General features: G+C 38.6%; 1 protein-coding gene across 1 annotated transcript in view; it reads right to left on the bottom strand.

Annotated features, from left to right (window-relative positions):
* Positions 1–17,765, bottom strand: part of Odad2 (outer dynein arm docking complex subunit 2) — a 181,148-nt gene that overhangs the window by 81,964 nt on the left and 81,419 nt on the right. The window contains exon 16 of the mRNA XM_052157531.1: positions 14,944–15,058. Within this exon, the coding sequence (XP_052013491.1) occupies positions 14,944–15,058 (115 nt within the window). The remainder of the gene's footprint in view (positions 1–14,943; positions 15,059–17,765) is intronic.

Raw genomic sequence — 17,765 nt, 5'->3', positions numbered from 1 at the left:
CAAAGAAAGAAAGAAAGAAGAAAGAAAGAAAGAAAGAAAGAAAGAAAGAAAGAAAGAAAGAAAGAAAGAAAGAAAGAAAGAAAGGAAGGAAGGAAGGAAGGAAGGAAGGAAGAAAGAAAGAAAGAAAGAAAGAAAGAAAGAAAGAAAGAAAGAAAGAAAGAAAGAAAGAAAGAAAGAAAGAAAGAAAGCAAGCCAGCCCAGGGCCAGATGGTTTTAGCACAGAATTCTACCACACGCTCAAAGAAGAGCTAATATAAATACTATTCAAATTATTCCACCAAATAGAAACAGAAGGAACATTGCCAAACTCATTCTATGAGGTCAGTCACCCTGAGACCTAAACCATACAGAGACTCAAAAAAGAAAGAGTTTCAGACCAATTTTTCTTATAAACTTTGATATAAAAATGCTCAATAAAATACTTGCAAACCAAATCCAAGAACACTTGAAAAAACATCATCTACTGTGATCAAGTAGGCGTCATCCCAAGAATGCAGGGATGGCTCAATATTCAAAAATCCATCAACACAATCCACTATATAAATAAACTAAAAGAAAAACAAAATACATGATCATCTCATTAGACATTGAAAATACCTTTAACAAAACCCAACACCCACTCTTGTTCAAAGTCTTAGGTCAGGGGTACAAGTTAAATACCTAAACATAAAAAAGTAAGCATAATACAGTAAGCCAATATCCAGTGTCAAATTAAGTGGAGAGAAACTTAAAGCCATTCCACTAAAATCATGGATGAGACAAGGCTGCCCACTCTCTCTGTCTCTATTTAATACAGTACTTGAAATTCTAACTAGAGCAATAAAACAATTAAAGGAGATGGCAAGGGGGATACAAATTGTAAATGTATGTCCTACCCCTACCCCGCCTTTGAGCAGGAATTTTGGTGCTAGCCAGGACTTCCACCGAGGGAGGAGCTCTCAGACCAAGGTGAAAATCATTGTTCTTCCAGATCTGCAACTTCCTGAATCAAGCAGGTGACCTGCTAGCAGTGGAGCCATCACCTGCTGAGTAGCCAACCGGTTCTCCTGAACAGACCCTGGAACTTTAGGGGAAGGGTTTCGCCCCCAACTATAAATTCTGAGTCAGCCATTAAACTTGGGCTCTTGATAAGCAATCCGTTGTCTTGGTCTCCATTCTTTCTCGCCGTCCTTTCCATCCATCCCTGGATCCCTTTCCAGGTAACCTGTTCGATGTAACTTTGGGCAATTACAGATTGGCGCCCAAACATGTGGCTGGACACGGGGAGAATGTCTGAGCTTGGCAGTCTTGGCAGAGCTTGGCAGAAAATGGAAAAGGACGGTATCCTGTACGGTGAGCAACAAACACCACTAAATACTAGCGCTAGTCTTAAATTTCATCTTTTCTAAGCTGCTGTTGTAGGTGCAGAAGGGCACGGGCTAGGTGGGACAGCATCGACCCAAAGCTGAGCTCACTTAGGGAATGAAGTGGAAAATGGGATAGGAAACTTCCAAACAGGCTTTTGTCTAAGCTGTCGAGAGCTGCTTCAGGCGAGAGGGACAGGGTTTGAAGAACAACGGTTAGAAGACCTTTTAGATCAGATAGATTCATGTTGCCCACGGTTTCAAGAAGAAAGAACTTTAGATAAAAGAACCTGGGAAAAAATTGAAGAAGTGCTAAGAACCACCCAAGGAGACAATATTATGCTCTGCCTCTGGGCCTTATAAAAGATGCTATTGATGAAGAGACCTCGCAGCTGTCTGATAGCACCCAGGGAGAATTTGAGAAATCTCAGGAAGGAAGCCTGCCAGAGAGGACTTTCTCAGAATTGGGTCCTCTCAACCCTAAATTAGAAAGATATAGAGATACTACTGATACACTAACATTAGAGGAGGAAGCTCATTCAGTCGAAGGAGCTGTCAAATATTATGGTGAGGATTGGCCTCCTAGCACATCTTCTGCTCTGTCTATGGCCTCTACTGCACAAGATGATACCCAGATGGATATGCAACTATATAAACTGGAGTTTGAAATTAAGTTGCAGAAGTTGAATAGTGAATGAGCTATAGGAGCTAAAAAAAAAGGGGGGGGGGTATCATATCAAGTGCAGGGAGGAGCAGTGATTCTGAGATGAACCAATTGCCGCTAGAAAGAGTTGTGAGTCAGGCTCGAGGGAAAGGACAGGATAAATCTGATGTACTGGCTTTCCCTATAGTTGAGATCATGGACCAGCAGAACAATAGAGTTAGACAATATCAGACCTTGGAGTTCAAAGTGATAAAAGAATTAAAAAACAGCTGTGACACAGTATAGTCCTATGACTCCTTTTATACAAGCTTTGTTGGATACTGTGATGGAGTCAAATTTAAACCCCGCCCCCAAGATTGGAGGCCTCTATGTAAGGCTACTTTGTCAGGAGATTTCTTACTTTGGAGTTCTGAATGGTATGAAGCTAGTAAGAGAACTGCTGTGATGAATGGTCAGACAGGTAATCCAGATTGGGATGCTAACATGCTTTTAGGAGAAGGTCAATATGAAGGCAATGCTAATCGGATTGGGTTTCCTGTTGGAGAGTATGCACAGGCTGTCTGCCATTTGTGGAATTAATTACTGACTAAAGGGGATCTCAGTGGAAATTTAGCTAGCATTATACAGGCTCCTGATGAATTTTTTCAGGTTTTTGTGGCTAGGCTACTAACAGCAGCTAATAGAATTTTTGGAGATTCTCAAGCAGGAAATCCATTTGTCACACAATTGGCTTGTGAGAATGCTAATGCAGCTTGTTGCACCAATATTAGACCTTACAAAGCACAGACAGACTTAGCTGGGTACATTCGCCTTTGTACAGAGATTGAGCCTTCGTATAATCAAGATCTAGCCATGGCTGCAGCTTTGCGAGGAACCACCGTGCAAGCAATACTTTCACAGAGACTGGGGAATAAAGCATGTTTTAAATAGGGAGGTTTGGATCATTTTAGAATTGATGGTCCTAGGAACAGAGGCACCATAATCTGGTGATCAGGTTATGCCCCAGGAGTTTGTCCTCAATGCAGGGAGGATAACCACTGGGCCAGGGAATGTAAATCTAAAACAAATATTCAGGGCTGTCCTGTGTCGGGAAAGAAGCAGAGGGGCCAGCTTCAGGTCCCCAGAAGCCCACAGGAAGGAGCTTATAGGGCCACGAAACTGCTGCCAGGCCCGGGAAATGCATTTTTGCATTTTGAGGGCAACACTAGGAAGCACAGGATTAGACCTCTATTCCACCTCCTGTGCAGTATTAATCCCAGAAATGGGAGTTCAGACCCTGCCTACAGGAGTTTTTGGACCTTTGCCTGCAGAAACTAGGGGATGGCTTCTAGGATGAAGCAGTACCATTGTAAAAGGACTACATATTTTTCCAGGTGTCATAGATAATGATTATGAGGGAGAAATTAAAATATGGCTGCTTCCCTTCATGGTATTATAACTGTGTCCGTTAACCAAAGAATTACTCAACTTATCTTAGTTCCCTTGTATCTGTTACCTTCCAGATTCATTAAAAGTGAGAGAGGACAGAGTGGCTTTGGATCCTCTGATGTGTATTGGGTTCAATCTATTGCTAGTAAAGACCTAACCTTAAGTTAACAATCGAGGGAAAACACTTTGAAGGATTAATAGATACTGGAGCTGATGTGACTATTATTAGAAGACAAGATTGGCCTTCAGCTTGGCCTTGTCAGATACATTCATTTACCTCCAAGGGATTGGTTATACCAATAACCCAAAGCAAAGCGCTAAACTTCTAGCCTGGAGAGATGAAGAGGGCAATTCATGACAAATTCAGTCCATTGTTCTTCCAGATCTGCAACTTCCTGAATTAAGCAGGCAACCCAGACCCATGGAGCAGTAGAGCCAACACCCACTGAGCAGCCAAACTGGTTCTCCTGAACAGTCCCTGGAACTTTGGGGGAAGGGTTTTACCCCAACTTTAAATTCTGAGTCAGCCATTAAAATTTGGAGCCTTGATCATCATTCTGGTGTCTTGGTCTCTATTCTTTCTCGACATCCTTTCCATCTATCCCCAGCTCTCTTTCCAGGTAATGTTCGGTGTAATTGCAGGCAGTTACAGAAAGGAAGAAGTCAAAGTATCACTATTCAAAGATGATATGGTAGTGTACATGAGAGACCTCAAAAAATTCTATCAGATAACTCCTATAAGCTGATAAATACCCTCAACGAAGTGACTAGACACAAAATTAACTTTTAAAAAATCAGTAGCTCTCATTTATTTAAATGATAAACAAGCTGAGAAAGAAATCAGGGAAACAACACCCTGTGCAATAGCCATAAATAATATACAATATCTTGATGTAACTCTAACCAAGTAAATGAAAGACCTGTATGACAAAAACTTCAAGTCTCTGAAGAAAGAAATTGAGGAAGATTTAGAAGATGAAAATATTTCCCATGCTCATGGATCAGTAGGATTAACATAGCAAAAGGTGGCCATCTTACCAAAAGAAATCTATTGGTTCAATGTAATATCCATCAAAATTCCAACATAATTCTTTACAGTTGAAAGAGAAATTTCCAACTTTATATGGAAAAACAAAAAACTCAGGACAGCTAAACAATACTGTACAATAAAAGAACTTCCAGAGGTAACATCATTCTTGATTTCAACTCTACTTCAAAGCAGTAGTAATAAAAATCACATTGTATTGCCATAAAAACAGACAGGTTGATCAATGGAATATAATTGAAGACCAATAAATAAACCCACACATCTACAGACACTTGATTTTTGACAAAGAACTCAAAACTATACGATATAAAAAAGAATCATTCTCAACAAACAGTGCTGGTCTAACTGGATGTCTGCATGTAGAAGAATGCAAATAGATACACTTTATCACTCTCCACAAAACTGAAGCCCAAGTGGGGATCAAAGACCTCAACATAAAACCAGACACACTAATTCTAAAGAAGAGACAGTGGGGAACTGCCTTGAACTTATTAGTACAGGTGAAAACTTCCTGAACAGAACACCAATAGCTCACGAACTAAGATCAACAATTAAGAAATAAGACCTCATGAAACTGAAAAGCTTCTTCAAGGCTAAGGACACCATCAATCAGACAAAACAGCAACCTGGAGAATGAGCAAAATTTTTAACCAGCCCTACATCTACCAAAGGACTAATATCCAAGATATATAGTGAACTCAACAAATTAGACTCCAACAAATCAAATAACCCAATTTAAAAATAGGGTACAAAACTAAACAAGGATTTCTCAACAGAGGATTCCCTAATGATCAACAAGCACTTAAAGAAATGTTTGGTGTCTATAGTCATTAGGGAAATGCAAATCAAAATGATGCTTGAGATTCTATTGTGCAACCATCAGAGTGGCTAAGATCAAAAATTCAAGTGAAAGCACATGCTGGTAAGGATGTGGAGCAGGAGGGAACACACCTCCATAGCTGGTGGGATTACAGTCTAACACAATCACTCTGGAAATCAATCTTGGAGTTTTTCATAAAATTAGGAATAGTTCTACCCCAACACCCAGCTATACCACCCCTGGGCATATACCCAAAAGATGCCCCCACTATATTACAAGGACCTTTGTAACTATAAGTCACTATTTTTGGAGGTGGCCTTAATTTATTCAAACTAGGAAACCGTATTATCAACAGAAATTACTAACACCTAAAGTTCTAATTATATATGCTCTTAATATAATTTCATTTTAAAAACAATTATGGTATGTATGTATGTATATGTATATGTATATGTATATGTATATGTATATGTATATGTATATGTATATGTATATGTATATGTATTCATCTGTGTCCATGTCATACATGTGTGATTGCTTGATAGACCAAAAGTAGGATCAGATATTCTGGAGCTGAAATTACAAGCTTTTGTGAGCTGCCCAATGTGGGTGCTAGGAACCAAATTTTAGTCCTCTGAAGGAGCAACAAGCACTCCTAATCATTAAACCATTTCTTTTGACTCTACTCATATTTGAATGCTAGTTTTATAATATATAGTACTGCATGATAATTTTTCTGTAAATACAAAATAGGCTTTTTTTTTCATTTTCTATTAAATTTAATTGTGAAGTAATGTGATAACCCCTAGCCCCAGTATTTGAGAAGTAAAGTCAAGAGGATCAGGAATTAAAAAAATACCCTTTGCTATACAGTGAGTTCTAGTCAGCATAGGCTACACAAAATTCTGTCTTCAGAAATAAAACAAAATAGAGATTCTCCAGTCTGACCATGGTAGGTTATCTACTTTTTTCCTTCCAGCCACACTCCATTTGGGTCACCTAAGCTCTGTGACTGCTTTGCAGGTACCACCACTGCCTCCCAAACCCTTTGGGGACATTCAAGATGCCAGTCTGCTCTTCATCTGGGACACTCAACCACTAAATATGATCCAAGGAAAACTTGTTCTAAGTCTCAAGGTCTAAGAACACACAGACACATGCGTACACACATTCACACATACACATACATACACACATGTACACACATATATACACACCATACATACGCATAGACAAAGATACACACATACACATATCCATGTACACAAATACACTCACCACACACAAACACACCACACATATGCACACATACCATCTAAAAATGATGTATATCCTCCAAAACTACAAATCTCATAGAAATGACCCCCAATGAAAATATGTATAAGAAACTCCAGACAAAAAATTAAAAATGTTTATAACTATGATAAAAAATCAACAAGAAAAAGATAAGAATGAAATAATGAAGTCAATCTAAGATTATTTAAATTATTGAAGAAAGCCCTAACTGAAAAGTTACTATAAATGAAAATTTCAGAAAGTAACTGAAGATCCTCAATAGAAAACCTCACCAACAGGATGAAAACATAGAAGCAGGGATGAAAGAATAAAGAGAGGAATTGGATCCCTCAGTAAAAGTCAATGGGAAAATTTAAAAAGTATGAGCTGAATATTGGAGAGTTTGGGAATTATATAGGACAATACCTAATCTCTAAATTTCTGGAGGGGAAGAGAAGGAGAAGTGAGAAGGATAAGGAAGAAGAAATAACAACATAGAGAATATCTGAATATGTAAAACTATAGAACAAAATTCCCCATGCTTAGAGTTTAGAGATGTCCAGCCACATACAAGATGCCTACAGAATACCAACTAGACAAGACCAGAAATAAATTCTCCATGGCACATTATAATTAAATTATTAAAAACATAAAATGAAGAAAATATATAGAAAATTGCAAGAAAATTCAAGTCATTTTATAAAGGCAGGCACATCACAATAACATTTGATTATTCAACATAGATCTTTAAGATATAAAGGCCAGAAAAGATATATTCTAAGCTCTGAAAGAATGCAACTATCAACCCAGACTATTATATCCATCAATGTCATTAAAGTCAAAGGATAAAACTTTCCACAATAAAACTAGTAGGCCAGCTATACAGGAGATATTGAAAAAACTATTTCAGTATAAAAAGAGTAATCAGACCTTAGAGGTCACAAGGGAATGAATAAACTATGTCAAAGAGCCAAAAGAGACCTGAGGAACACCCCAAAAATCAACAAGAAGACAGAAATTAATGCATATCTTTTAAATTTAACTCAATATCAAAGGTTTAAATTCCTTATTAGTGGGGTAGAAATTGGACAAGAAACAAGACAGAAAAAGCTGCTTCAAACAAATATAACTAAGAAAGGAGGCCAAGTAATTTAATATCTTATAAAATAGATAAAAAATTACAATTTAATCCTCATTAAATGGAAAAACCTGCCAACAGAATATTACACTCATAAACATATACACACAACAAATGAGACATCCAATTTCATAAGGAAATACTATTAGAGATAAAATAGCAGATTAACCTCAACATGGTGATGGTAAATAATTTGAATATCCTACTCTTACCTATAGACAGATCATCTGGATAAAAACTAAACAAATAAACTATGGAATTAAACGATATCATAAATCAAATGGACCTAACAGAATGCCCAAATAAAGGAGAATACACAGTCTTCTCAGCAGCCCAAAAAAATTTCTCCAAAAATGACTACATATTAAGATATGGTGCTGGTAATTGAACAGCTACATATAGAAGAAGTAAACTCAATCCTTATACATTACCTTGTATAAAACTCAACTCTAGATATAGGAAAGATTGCAACATAAGACTTGATACCTGAACATGGTAGAGGAGAAAGTAGGAAATAGTCAAAGTTATTAACATAGTAAAGGATTCTCTGAATAGGACTCTTGTTAGCATAAGTATTAAAACCAATGATTAATAAATGGGACCTCATTAAATTGAAAAGATCCTGTAGAGCAAATTAGACTTTAATTCTAGTGAAGAGGCAGGCTATAGACTGGAAACTCCTTTATCAGCTATACTTTGGCAGAAGGTTACTATATAGAATATATAAGGGATTAAAAACAAAACAACAAAAAACTTATGAGCATTAAGAAAACAAGATTTCCAGTTTTAAAATGGGGCATTGTACTAAACAGAGAGTTTACAAAGGATAAAATACAAATGACTGGAAAACATTTTTAAGCTTTCAACATACTTGGCCATCAAAGAAATGTAAATTAAAACCACATTGAGATTTCATCTCATCCCAGTCAAAATGGCTAAATCAAAACAATAATCCTAACAACTGCTGGTATTGATGTAGCAAAACAGGAAAAATTTATTTACTGGAGCAAGTGATAACTGGTACAACCACTATGGAAATCTATGTGTAGTTTCTTCCAGTAGCTAAAAATAGTAGGATGCAGCTATACTACTCTTAGATATATACCCGAAGAGCTCTTATGACCTAATACAGAGATACTTGCTCATCCACGGTCATTTTTGCTCAATTAACCATAGTCAGGAAATGGAAACAGCCTAGATAGCAATCAACCGATGAGAAAAATGAGGTACACTTAAGCAGAAGAGTGTTACTCAAACGCTAATATAAATGAAAATATAAAATGTACCGGTTAATGGCAATAGCTGAAAATAATTATTTTCAATAAAATTAACCCAGTCCCAGAAAGACAAATATGAATCTCCTCATTCTGTGATGTTCTATTTGAATCTTCAGATATATGTTTCATTTGGAATGCCTACAGAGGTCATAAAAATCAGTAAAGGGACATGGGGGGCATTTCAAGGGAAGGAAAATAAAATGCAGTGGTATAAAACTTAAAGGAAAATAATGAAACAGGAAGAGTTAAATTGGGATGGGTATGAAAGGAATAAATCACATTAAAGCATCAGAAACCTACTGAAGAAGTTTCTAAAAACACATAAATACACATATATGGAAACTTTCTATTGTAGAAGTTTCTGAAATACAAACATAAATACACTATAAAAAGAGTGTAAATGGAGTTCCTCTGTAACAGGGTGACAAATGCTCCTAATAGATACCATAGGTTAAAAGCCCAGTGCTGGGAATAGGTTATCTCTTTTAGAAAGTTGGCCAGTAAGGTCCCATATACCTCAATCATTACAGGCTATTGGTGGCATTCATGGTTAAGCTCCAGAGCATGATGGTAGGACTATATGTAGCTCAAATCAGAAGGTGGATAAATTGAGCTGCCACTAACCTGGAAGCTTCATTCCTACAAACTAGCTCTTATACTGCTGAAAGTTGCTGCATGATAGCAGAGGAGAAATCATCAACTTTATCTAGATGTAAAATCTTAAGAACTACAATGATGACTAGTCTGGCAAGACACTGGTGCAATAAGGACACACATGGACTGGCGTAACTAACTACTTTCTGATAGGATTTGAAGTTTGCTCCACAAGTTGAGCAAGTATATCTGTCACTCTTATCAGGGCCAAGAAATGTGCCCTTCCTCCAGCCTTGAGTGGGCTAAACAGACCTCAATTGTTTGTTACAATGGGTCTTCCACTGACCTGGGTGGGGTCTTTCAACCTAGGTGGAAGTCTACCTTGCCCACCTGCAACTACCTGCAGAAGCAGACTGCCCACTGAGCTTGTTTTGCAACAGAATCCAGCTGAAACAAAGCAACAGAATCCAGCTGAAAACAAAGGATGGGTCCATGGGTTTCCCCCTAAGTACTCAGAGCAGAACATTAAACTTTGAGCCTTGATGAGAACTTTTGACTTGGCTCATTATTTCTCTCACCTCTCCATCTTACTTCATCCCCAGCCTCCTTCCAGGTATAACCAGTTTTCTGTGACTGTAAGACACCCCAAAAACCGAGGGTGCCCCAGCACCCCACACCCCGTAAGGCGTGCGAGAAACCCCAAATCACTTGCGAGAAACGGTCTCAATGCAATAGCATGAGGATTTCTTTATTCCAGAATTCTGGGTTCCACAGCCATACACCGCTCAGGGCTAGAGGACTGTGGACCACGAGTGCCTAATTGCGACAGCTTTTATAAGTTTACGACAAAGTCTGCGAATCACAAACCAATCATTTCTTAGCATGGAGAGCCTCCGTAATGCGAGCCAATCGATTTTTACCACTCCATAGTTTTTAGGCCAATCAGTTTAAATTATCGGAGCCTGCGCTCAGTGGACCAATTGGTTTCCTATTTTCTTCAATGTCTATAGCTGCGTGAACTCCAGCTTAGGAGTAATGGAGTAAGCATTTTACAGAAGCAAGATAAGCTTAGCCCATTTCCAGTTACCTTGTGGGGCCAGGATCACCTATTCAAGGCCTTTCTGCTAGGTCTAAACAAAGGGCGGGCTCTGGAATGTGACCTTTTACCTAGTTTCTAACAAAGCGAGATAGCATTTTAAACTTCTGACTTCTTGGGGTCATTAGAGTTAGGCTTTATTATTTTCTATCCTTTCCTGGCTACTGGATAGCTACAAAGAAACTGCAGCTAGACTGATCATAGGCCTTATGGAAAAATTACAACTATTTTTCTGCTAAATGTACACAGTAGTAAACCACCTCCTAATGACTTATTGTACTCATAGATTAATGCATGCCTCCGAAAGGATAGAAAATAATACAGCCTAATTCTAATGACCCCAAGAAATCAATAGTTTAAAATGCTATCTCGCTTTGTTAGAAATTAGGTAAAAGGTCACATTCCAGAACCTGCCCTTTGTTTAGACCTAGCAGAAAGGCCTTAAATAGGTGATCCTGGCCCCATAGGGTAACTGAAAATGGGCTAAGCTTATCTTCTATAAACTTACGCCATTACCCCAAGCAGGAGTTCACACAGCTGTAGACATTATAGGAAACTAATTGGTTCACTGAGCGTGGGCTCCAATAATTTAAACTGATTGGCCTAAAAACTATAGAGTGGTACAAATCAATTGGCTCGCATTTCGCGGGCTCTCCATGCTAAGAAATGATTGGTTTGTGATTCGTGGGCTTTGTCGTAAACTTATAAAAGCTGTCTCAATTCCGCACTTGGGGTCCATAGTCCTCTGACCCTGCGTGGTGCACAGCTATGGAACCCAGAATTCTGGAATAAAGAAATCCTCATGCTATTGCATTGAGACCGTTTCTCGTGAGTGATTTGGGTGTCGCCTTCCGGGGTGTGGGGTGCTGGGCCACCCTCGGTTTTTGGGGTCTTACACCTCAACTCTCATCAAAGAAGCTTCCTTCTTCAGTAGATGGTGATGCATGCAGAGATCCACAACTGCTTAAAACACAGCAAAAAATTATGGAATGGTCAGCCATAAATAGAACATCTAAATTCTATTTCCTTCTCTTAAAGATATGGAATTTTTGTGGAAGAGGAAACAGAAGAACTGTGGGAGAAAGAGGCAGAGGCAGAGGGTGAGTACAAGAAAATCATGTTCTCTGGACACAGAAGAGCAGTTCCACATTTGAACTCATAGCAGCATGCAAGTTCTGGCCACATAGAAGGGAGAAGGGCATGAAGTCACACAAGCGTGTGAGGAGCTGTTGACAGCTGATAGCTGCTAGGGGAAAAAGAGTAAATTTTATTCAAGGGTGTGTGTCCTCGTAGGTCAACCCTACAAGGGTCACACATCCAGGACAATATGGGAAGCACAGATTGGACTTGATGGGTTTTTTAAAATGAAGGCACAAAGTTAAGTGTATATGAAAGGAGGTTGATCTGGGAGAAGTTGAAGGAGGGGATGAATAGAACTAAAATACATATTATACAAAATATTCCAAAGAAGTAATGAAAAATTACAAAAGAAATGTTGTGAAGCTATTATTTTTAAATTTTCCAAGGTTTACTTTTAATGATGGTTCTTAAATGCTTTAACCTCCCTTTTATCCTATCACCCTCCAGAGATAGTGGAAAAGAACGGATACAGGGGAAGTAGACCTGTTTAGGAAGGTTCTTTGAAGGAACGCCCATCTGTGTTTTCAGGAAATCTGTAATTCAGAACACAGGTCAGCATCTGCAGCTCACTCTACTGGCAAACACTTCACAGATACCAGCAGTCCAGATTGGTAGAGTCAGGATAGCAAATACAAATCAACAGACAGCCAGGCCTCAGCTTCAACATGAGTCAACAAAAGGTACCAGGAGGGTCACCAGGAAAAGTTCTCTGCTGTGCCTCACTCAGCAAAGCAAAGATGCACGAAGACATGATACCAACAAGCATTACATAGCTAGCTGTACCAGCAAGCCAAGCTCAGCCTCCACTACTGTCCACTGAGTCCTGCTTATATCCCTCCAAACATCATATGTCTTCTACGGGGCTTGTCTCACCATGGGTCTTGTCTTAGCATGCATGTCTGACTTAACATACTTCACATGAGTATGTCTCAGTTCACATTACTCTGCCAATCAGCCCCAGTTTGAGGAAGGAGCAAAAAGACCAGAAGATTTTTGATGCCTTTATTTCTTTGGAGTCCCAACAAATGGAGCTCAACTACACAGTGTAAGGCAGACTAATATATTGAAAGGAAAGCTCAGGAACTTTGGAAAGGTCGTGGAACATTTGCCCCTCCCAGAAGGAAGAGGCTAAATTACATTCCTCAGACCACAGGGAGGTCCCTGCAGCTAGGGAAGGCCTAGAGACCGTTGGCCACCTACCTCATTCCCTAACAATCAATTAGTTTAAAGGTAACACTGTTCTGCCAATTACATTGTGCTTAATGGTGGCTGCCCTGAGGGCTGTATAAAGACCTGTGCAGCCCGCTGCCTGTGGTCATTCTCTCCCCATGTGCAGGGCGACCCCAGCATGCTGGGTCAAGTAAAATTCCTCTTGCTTTTTGCATTGATTCCTGTCTCCATGTGGTTCACTCAGGGGGTCTCTAGTAAGTTAAGACTCCCGAGTCTTACAATATGTGTGTTATTAGTGAAGCATCCTTTATGCCCTTTCAGTGCTTGTTTTAGCAGAACACCTTTTCACCTGTGTTTGCTTCAGGGAACTGTTCCTTCACGAGTCTGCCTTAGCCTTTCACATATGTCTGCTTCAACACAAATGTTCCTTCACCTGTTTGCCCCAGCAAAACACCATCTAACACACTTGACTTTCCAAAGAACCCTTAAGCCTAATGTTAGTGGGGTTTTGTTTGTTTGTGTTTTTTCGTTTTGTTTTGTTTTGTTTTTTGTATAGTTGCTTTAGTATCTGGAGATAGAATGATTAAGTTTGTATACAAGTATTCAGAACTTTGTTGTAACAATATATTTAGACTTAGTGGTCTCCTTTATATCTTTCCATGGATATTCAGTTTTTAAATTTTAAAATGTATATTCTACACCTTACATTATCTCTGTGTCCTCTAAAGTTTGTCCTGCTAATCTTGGTTTGTATTTTAATACCATTAAATTTTCTTAACTATTTGGTTATTGTTTTAATAGTTATGAATATTAATGAATGAAGGGCTGGGATGACAGCTGAAGGAACTGATAAGAATTATCCTACAAGCATATAGTGTATTAATTTTTACCAATAGGCTTTCTTCCTTCCTAAGTAATATTTAAAGTTTATATTAAAATTTGTTGGCATTTTAATAGAAATCGTATTATACATCTACTGCAGCTTGTCTCTTGCTTTAATACATTTTATGAGCTATGACATTGCCAAACCCATTAGATAAATTTATTTTGCATTGCTATATCATATAAAGCAGTATTAATTAATTATTATCCTATTGTCCATTTTTCTCTAGGTGAACACTTGAGCTCTTTTATAATCATTTTATAGTAGCAAAATCAAAATCTACTCCTAGCAAACCTCACAACTCAGTTTCCCATATTTAGGATCATAATTTAGGTCACAGTAAATTTTTACAGAAAGTAATTCTTTAATACTGAATTAAAACATTCAGTGGCAACTGTCTTTAAGAGAAATGTGAAGTAAAGGTAAGAGAAGCAGGCTGGGTTTAGAGGCAAGTACCTAAAATCAAAGCTACAGGGGTGGGGGATGGGGAGTGGGGGGCTGAAGGAGTGAGTAGGTCAGCTCCAACGGAGCACAACTCTACCAAAACAGATTTCGAAGCATGTATGAGACCCGGATTCCATTCCAGTGCCACAAAGCAGAAAAGCAGGGTGAAAGAGATCTTTGAAAAAATCAAAATGTACAAGTGAAAAACTAAGGTAACTAATAAATAGATTACTTTTCAACAAATAAATGTTTGATCCTGCCTTTAATGTTATGTGACCTTTTCAAGGACACCCTGCTGTTGCTATTGCTGTAACTCTGGGAAAACAGCCAAGGTTCCCCATTGTGTCCTCTCCTTAAGCAACAGAAAATGTAGTGCAGCCATGTTCTCATCTCCTAGAAAAGGACAAGGCTACTTTGCTGTTACCTTTGTCTAGTTTTATGTGATATTTTCGAAACAACCAGAAGAAAGCATTGCTAAAAATCACTTTACTATAAATATTTAGTCAGCTTTTTTCTATCAGATCAATCTGACCAAAAGTAAGTCCAAATAAATGAGTAGCCTGTGATGACACGATTCAAATTTTTAGAAGTTCTAGAAGAGACCAGTTTGCAATCCCATCTACCTTTGCATTTTCAATGCAGGGACAGAGTGCCCACGCTGCACTGGCCTTCACATCTGGGTGTGGGTTTTTGAGCAGGGACCACAATAAGCGGACTCCATCTAAGCGATCAATTATCCTGTGGAGAAGCCAAAAACAATAATGTGAACTGTAAGCTTTAAACAAATAGGAACATTCACATAGCTCCTTTAATCACACAATTCTAGTTTGGGCCTAGACATTCTGCTGGGGTCTCTTTAGATCAATATCCCAGAACTATATAGACTTATGCGATTGAATGCTCAAGCCCTGTGATTTCAGTTTCCACATTCATGACTCAGTAAGCTGAATGATAATTATGATTAGTGTAAACTAAAATCAAGCCACACGATGTCTTAATTAGCTGTGCAGAGACTGTTACCTTTATGTAAAAATACGGGTTTCTTTCACATAGTACTCTCCAAAACAAAATATTTATGCCTCAGAGTTGTGTAGTTATCATTTCCTGTGGTCTGTGTTTAATTGATTTACCTTACGGTACGACATATTTTAATCTCCTTTCGTCTTAGTTTGACATTAGGAATTAAAATCATCACACCACAGTGCATCTTTTGTTGGGCACAAACAATACATAACATGCTTTCCATTTGCTCCTTCCCAGCAAGCCTAGCACAACCGACAGTGTTGTAATCACTTAAACATACTGTAATCAAAATATCTTCATGACTAGCTGAAAAACGAATTATCATGAGAGTCATCTCTGCACCATCTGTCTTCTGTTCATGTGTCAATCAGTCCAGGGAACATAGCCTTGCAAGAAGGGCCACAGATTACTGGGGGTAGAGGACAAGGCCAAACAAACCTTAATATCCTTCACAAACACTGCTTTGTTCATGGGGATGCATTAAACTCAAAGCAGATGAGGAAAGATAAGAACCGTCCCAATTCCTGTGACATTTAGTCTCCAGTTCAGTTGAGCATATGTAGTTCTTAGCCCCAAACAGACTAAATCCTAGCTTTTAAAATGCCATTCAAATCTCCATTTACATAAGTCGATATTTTAAGAAATCTATGTTTCTTTATTATTTGAGATGTTTGCCAGGGGATAAATATTACCCAACAATTCCAAGTGGCTTCTGGGCAACTTTGTCCAATGGGTGATGCTAACAGCCTATAACAAAATAGAAGCCAGCTTGGTTTTTTTTTTTTTTTTTCATTTTATTTTTAGAAATGAACTCTTAAGAAATAACTCCTTCTACTGAGATAATTCACCACTAAAGGACACTTACTGCTTTTCCAGAGAACACAAGTTTAGTTCCTAGTAACCACTCCTTTCTTCTGGAACATACCCACACACAAACATATAAGCATATATCTATTTTTAAGTTAACTAAAATTAAAAATAAATAAGGAAGGAAGCAATCCAGGAAGTCATTCTATAGCAACCACTAGCCTCTAAACACCCACTCACATATACACACTCGGGAGCATATACATATATGTATATACATATATATGCCTGTGTATGCATGTGCAAACACACATGCACACACAAATAAATTCAACATCTTTCTTCCCAGACAAAACTTTACAATTAGCTATAAAAATTCACCCTTCATTGTAAAAGGAGATCCATTGTCCCCCTCAGAAATTCCTGAGTTCTACTTAGTTATAACGAATAAGGGTTGTGATTCATTACTGGTGTCTTAAAAGTCTCGGTAGAACAGGAGGAATAGCATGGTGTGAAGAAAATACCAAGCCCACGTGCACACACCAGGACTGAGTCAGGAGAAGCAAACCCCACAAGCCAGCCCCATCCCTGGCCTGCTCCATCCTTGGCTGACAGTCACTGACTCCACGCCACAGTCCCTTTGTCCGTCACCTGCTCCTTGTCTTCACTCTGTGCCCTCAGCTCTGTGGCAGAATCCACATGCCTCAGCTTCATGTGTTCAGCCTTTCTCCACTCACATTTCTACAATGCATCCCCCGGAAGCCATGCTCAAGCTTCTGCACAGCTCCCTGCGGACAGCAACCTAGGCATGTGTGTTCTGTCCCTCCTACCAACCTCCTTCCAGCTTTCATCAAGCCTAGTGAACAATTCACAATCCAAGGATCCTTTTGGAACTAAACCACCTCCAATGGCTTCCTGTTTGCCTGGGTAGTATTAAAGCCCTTTTTCTGAGTTCAGTATTCTTTTTTCAAGAAACCAATTTATTCCTTCCAATTCTCTTATTCAAACAATTGCTCATAAAAGTCCATGAATATTTACTAAACACTAAGGACTAGGCATTCAAAAATAACAAATACATTCAACTTTCATTACCAAGGATGGCTGGGCTGATGAAAATAGGCTTCTTCTTGTGAGCCTCTGGCCCAAGCATTTTCACTAATTGATCAGATAAATCCTGTTCTATGTATATTTTTAAAAGATAGCTACTGAATAAACATTGTACAGCACGGTAACTCATGCTTAAACTAAGTTCATCAAGCCAGTATTTGAATGGCACAGTACAGCTTTTTGGTGCTTACAGACTCTGGGTACTGCTTCAGAATTCTTAGGAGCATTGGATGACATCCTCATCACCAATTCAATTCACAAGAATGCACTAATGTGGCATAAATAGACTGTCAATGGATGATCTGTGTACAGCGTGTGAGCTGAAGCCAGATGGCAGGTTGGAACTGAGCATTGTGAGGCATCCTGTGAAGACCAGCACAGGGAGGCTGAGGCGGGAGTTACTCAAGACTCCATGCAATAATAATTAATAATAATAATAATAATACAGGCAGAATGTCACTTTTTCTGACCTTAACAGAAAGATATGCTCTGGACAGCTCAGATATTT

This window comes from Apodemus sylvaticus, chromosome 14, assembly GCF_947179515.1.
Source record: "Apodemus sylvaticus chromosome 14, mApoSyl1.1, whole genome shotgun sequence".
NCBI classification, from domain to species: Eukaryota; Metazoa; Chordata; class Mammalia; order Rodentia; family Muridae; genus Apodemus; species Apodemus sylvaticus.
Note: the sequence above shows the minus strand (reverse complement) of the source record. Positions and strands in the feature narration are given on the sequence as shown.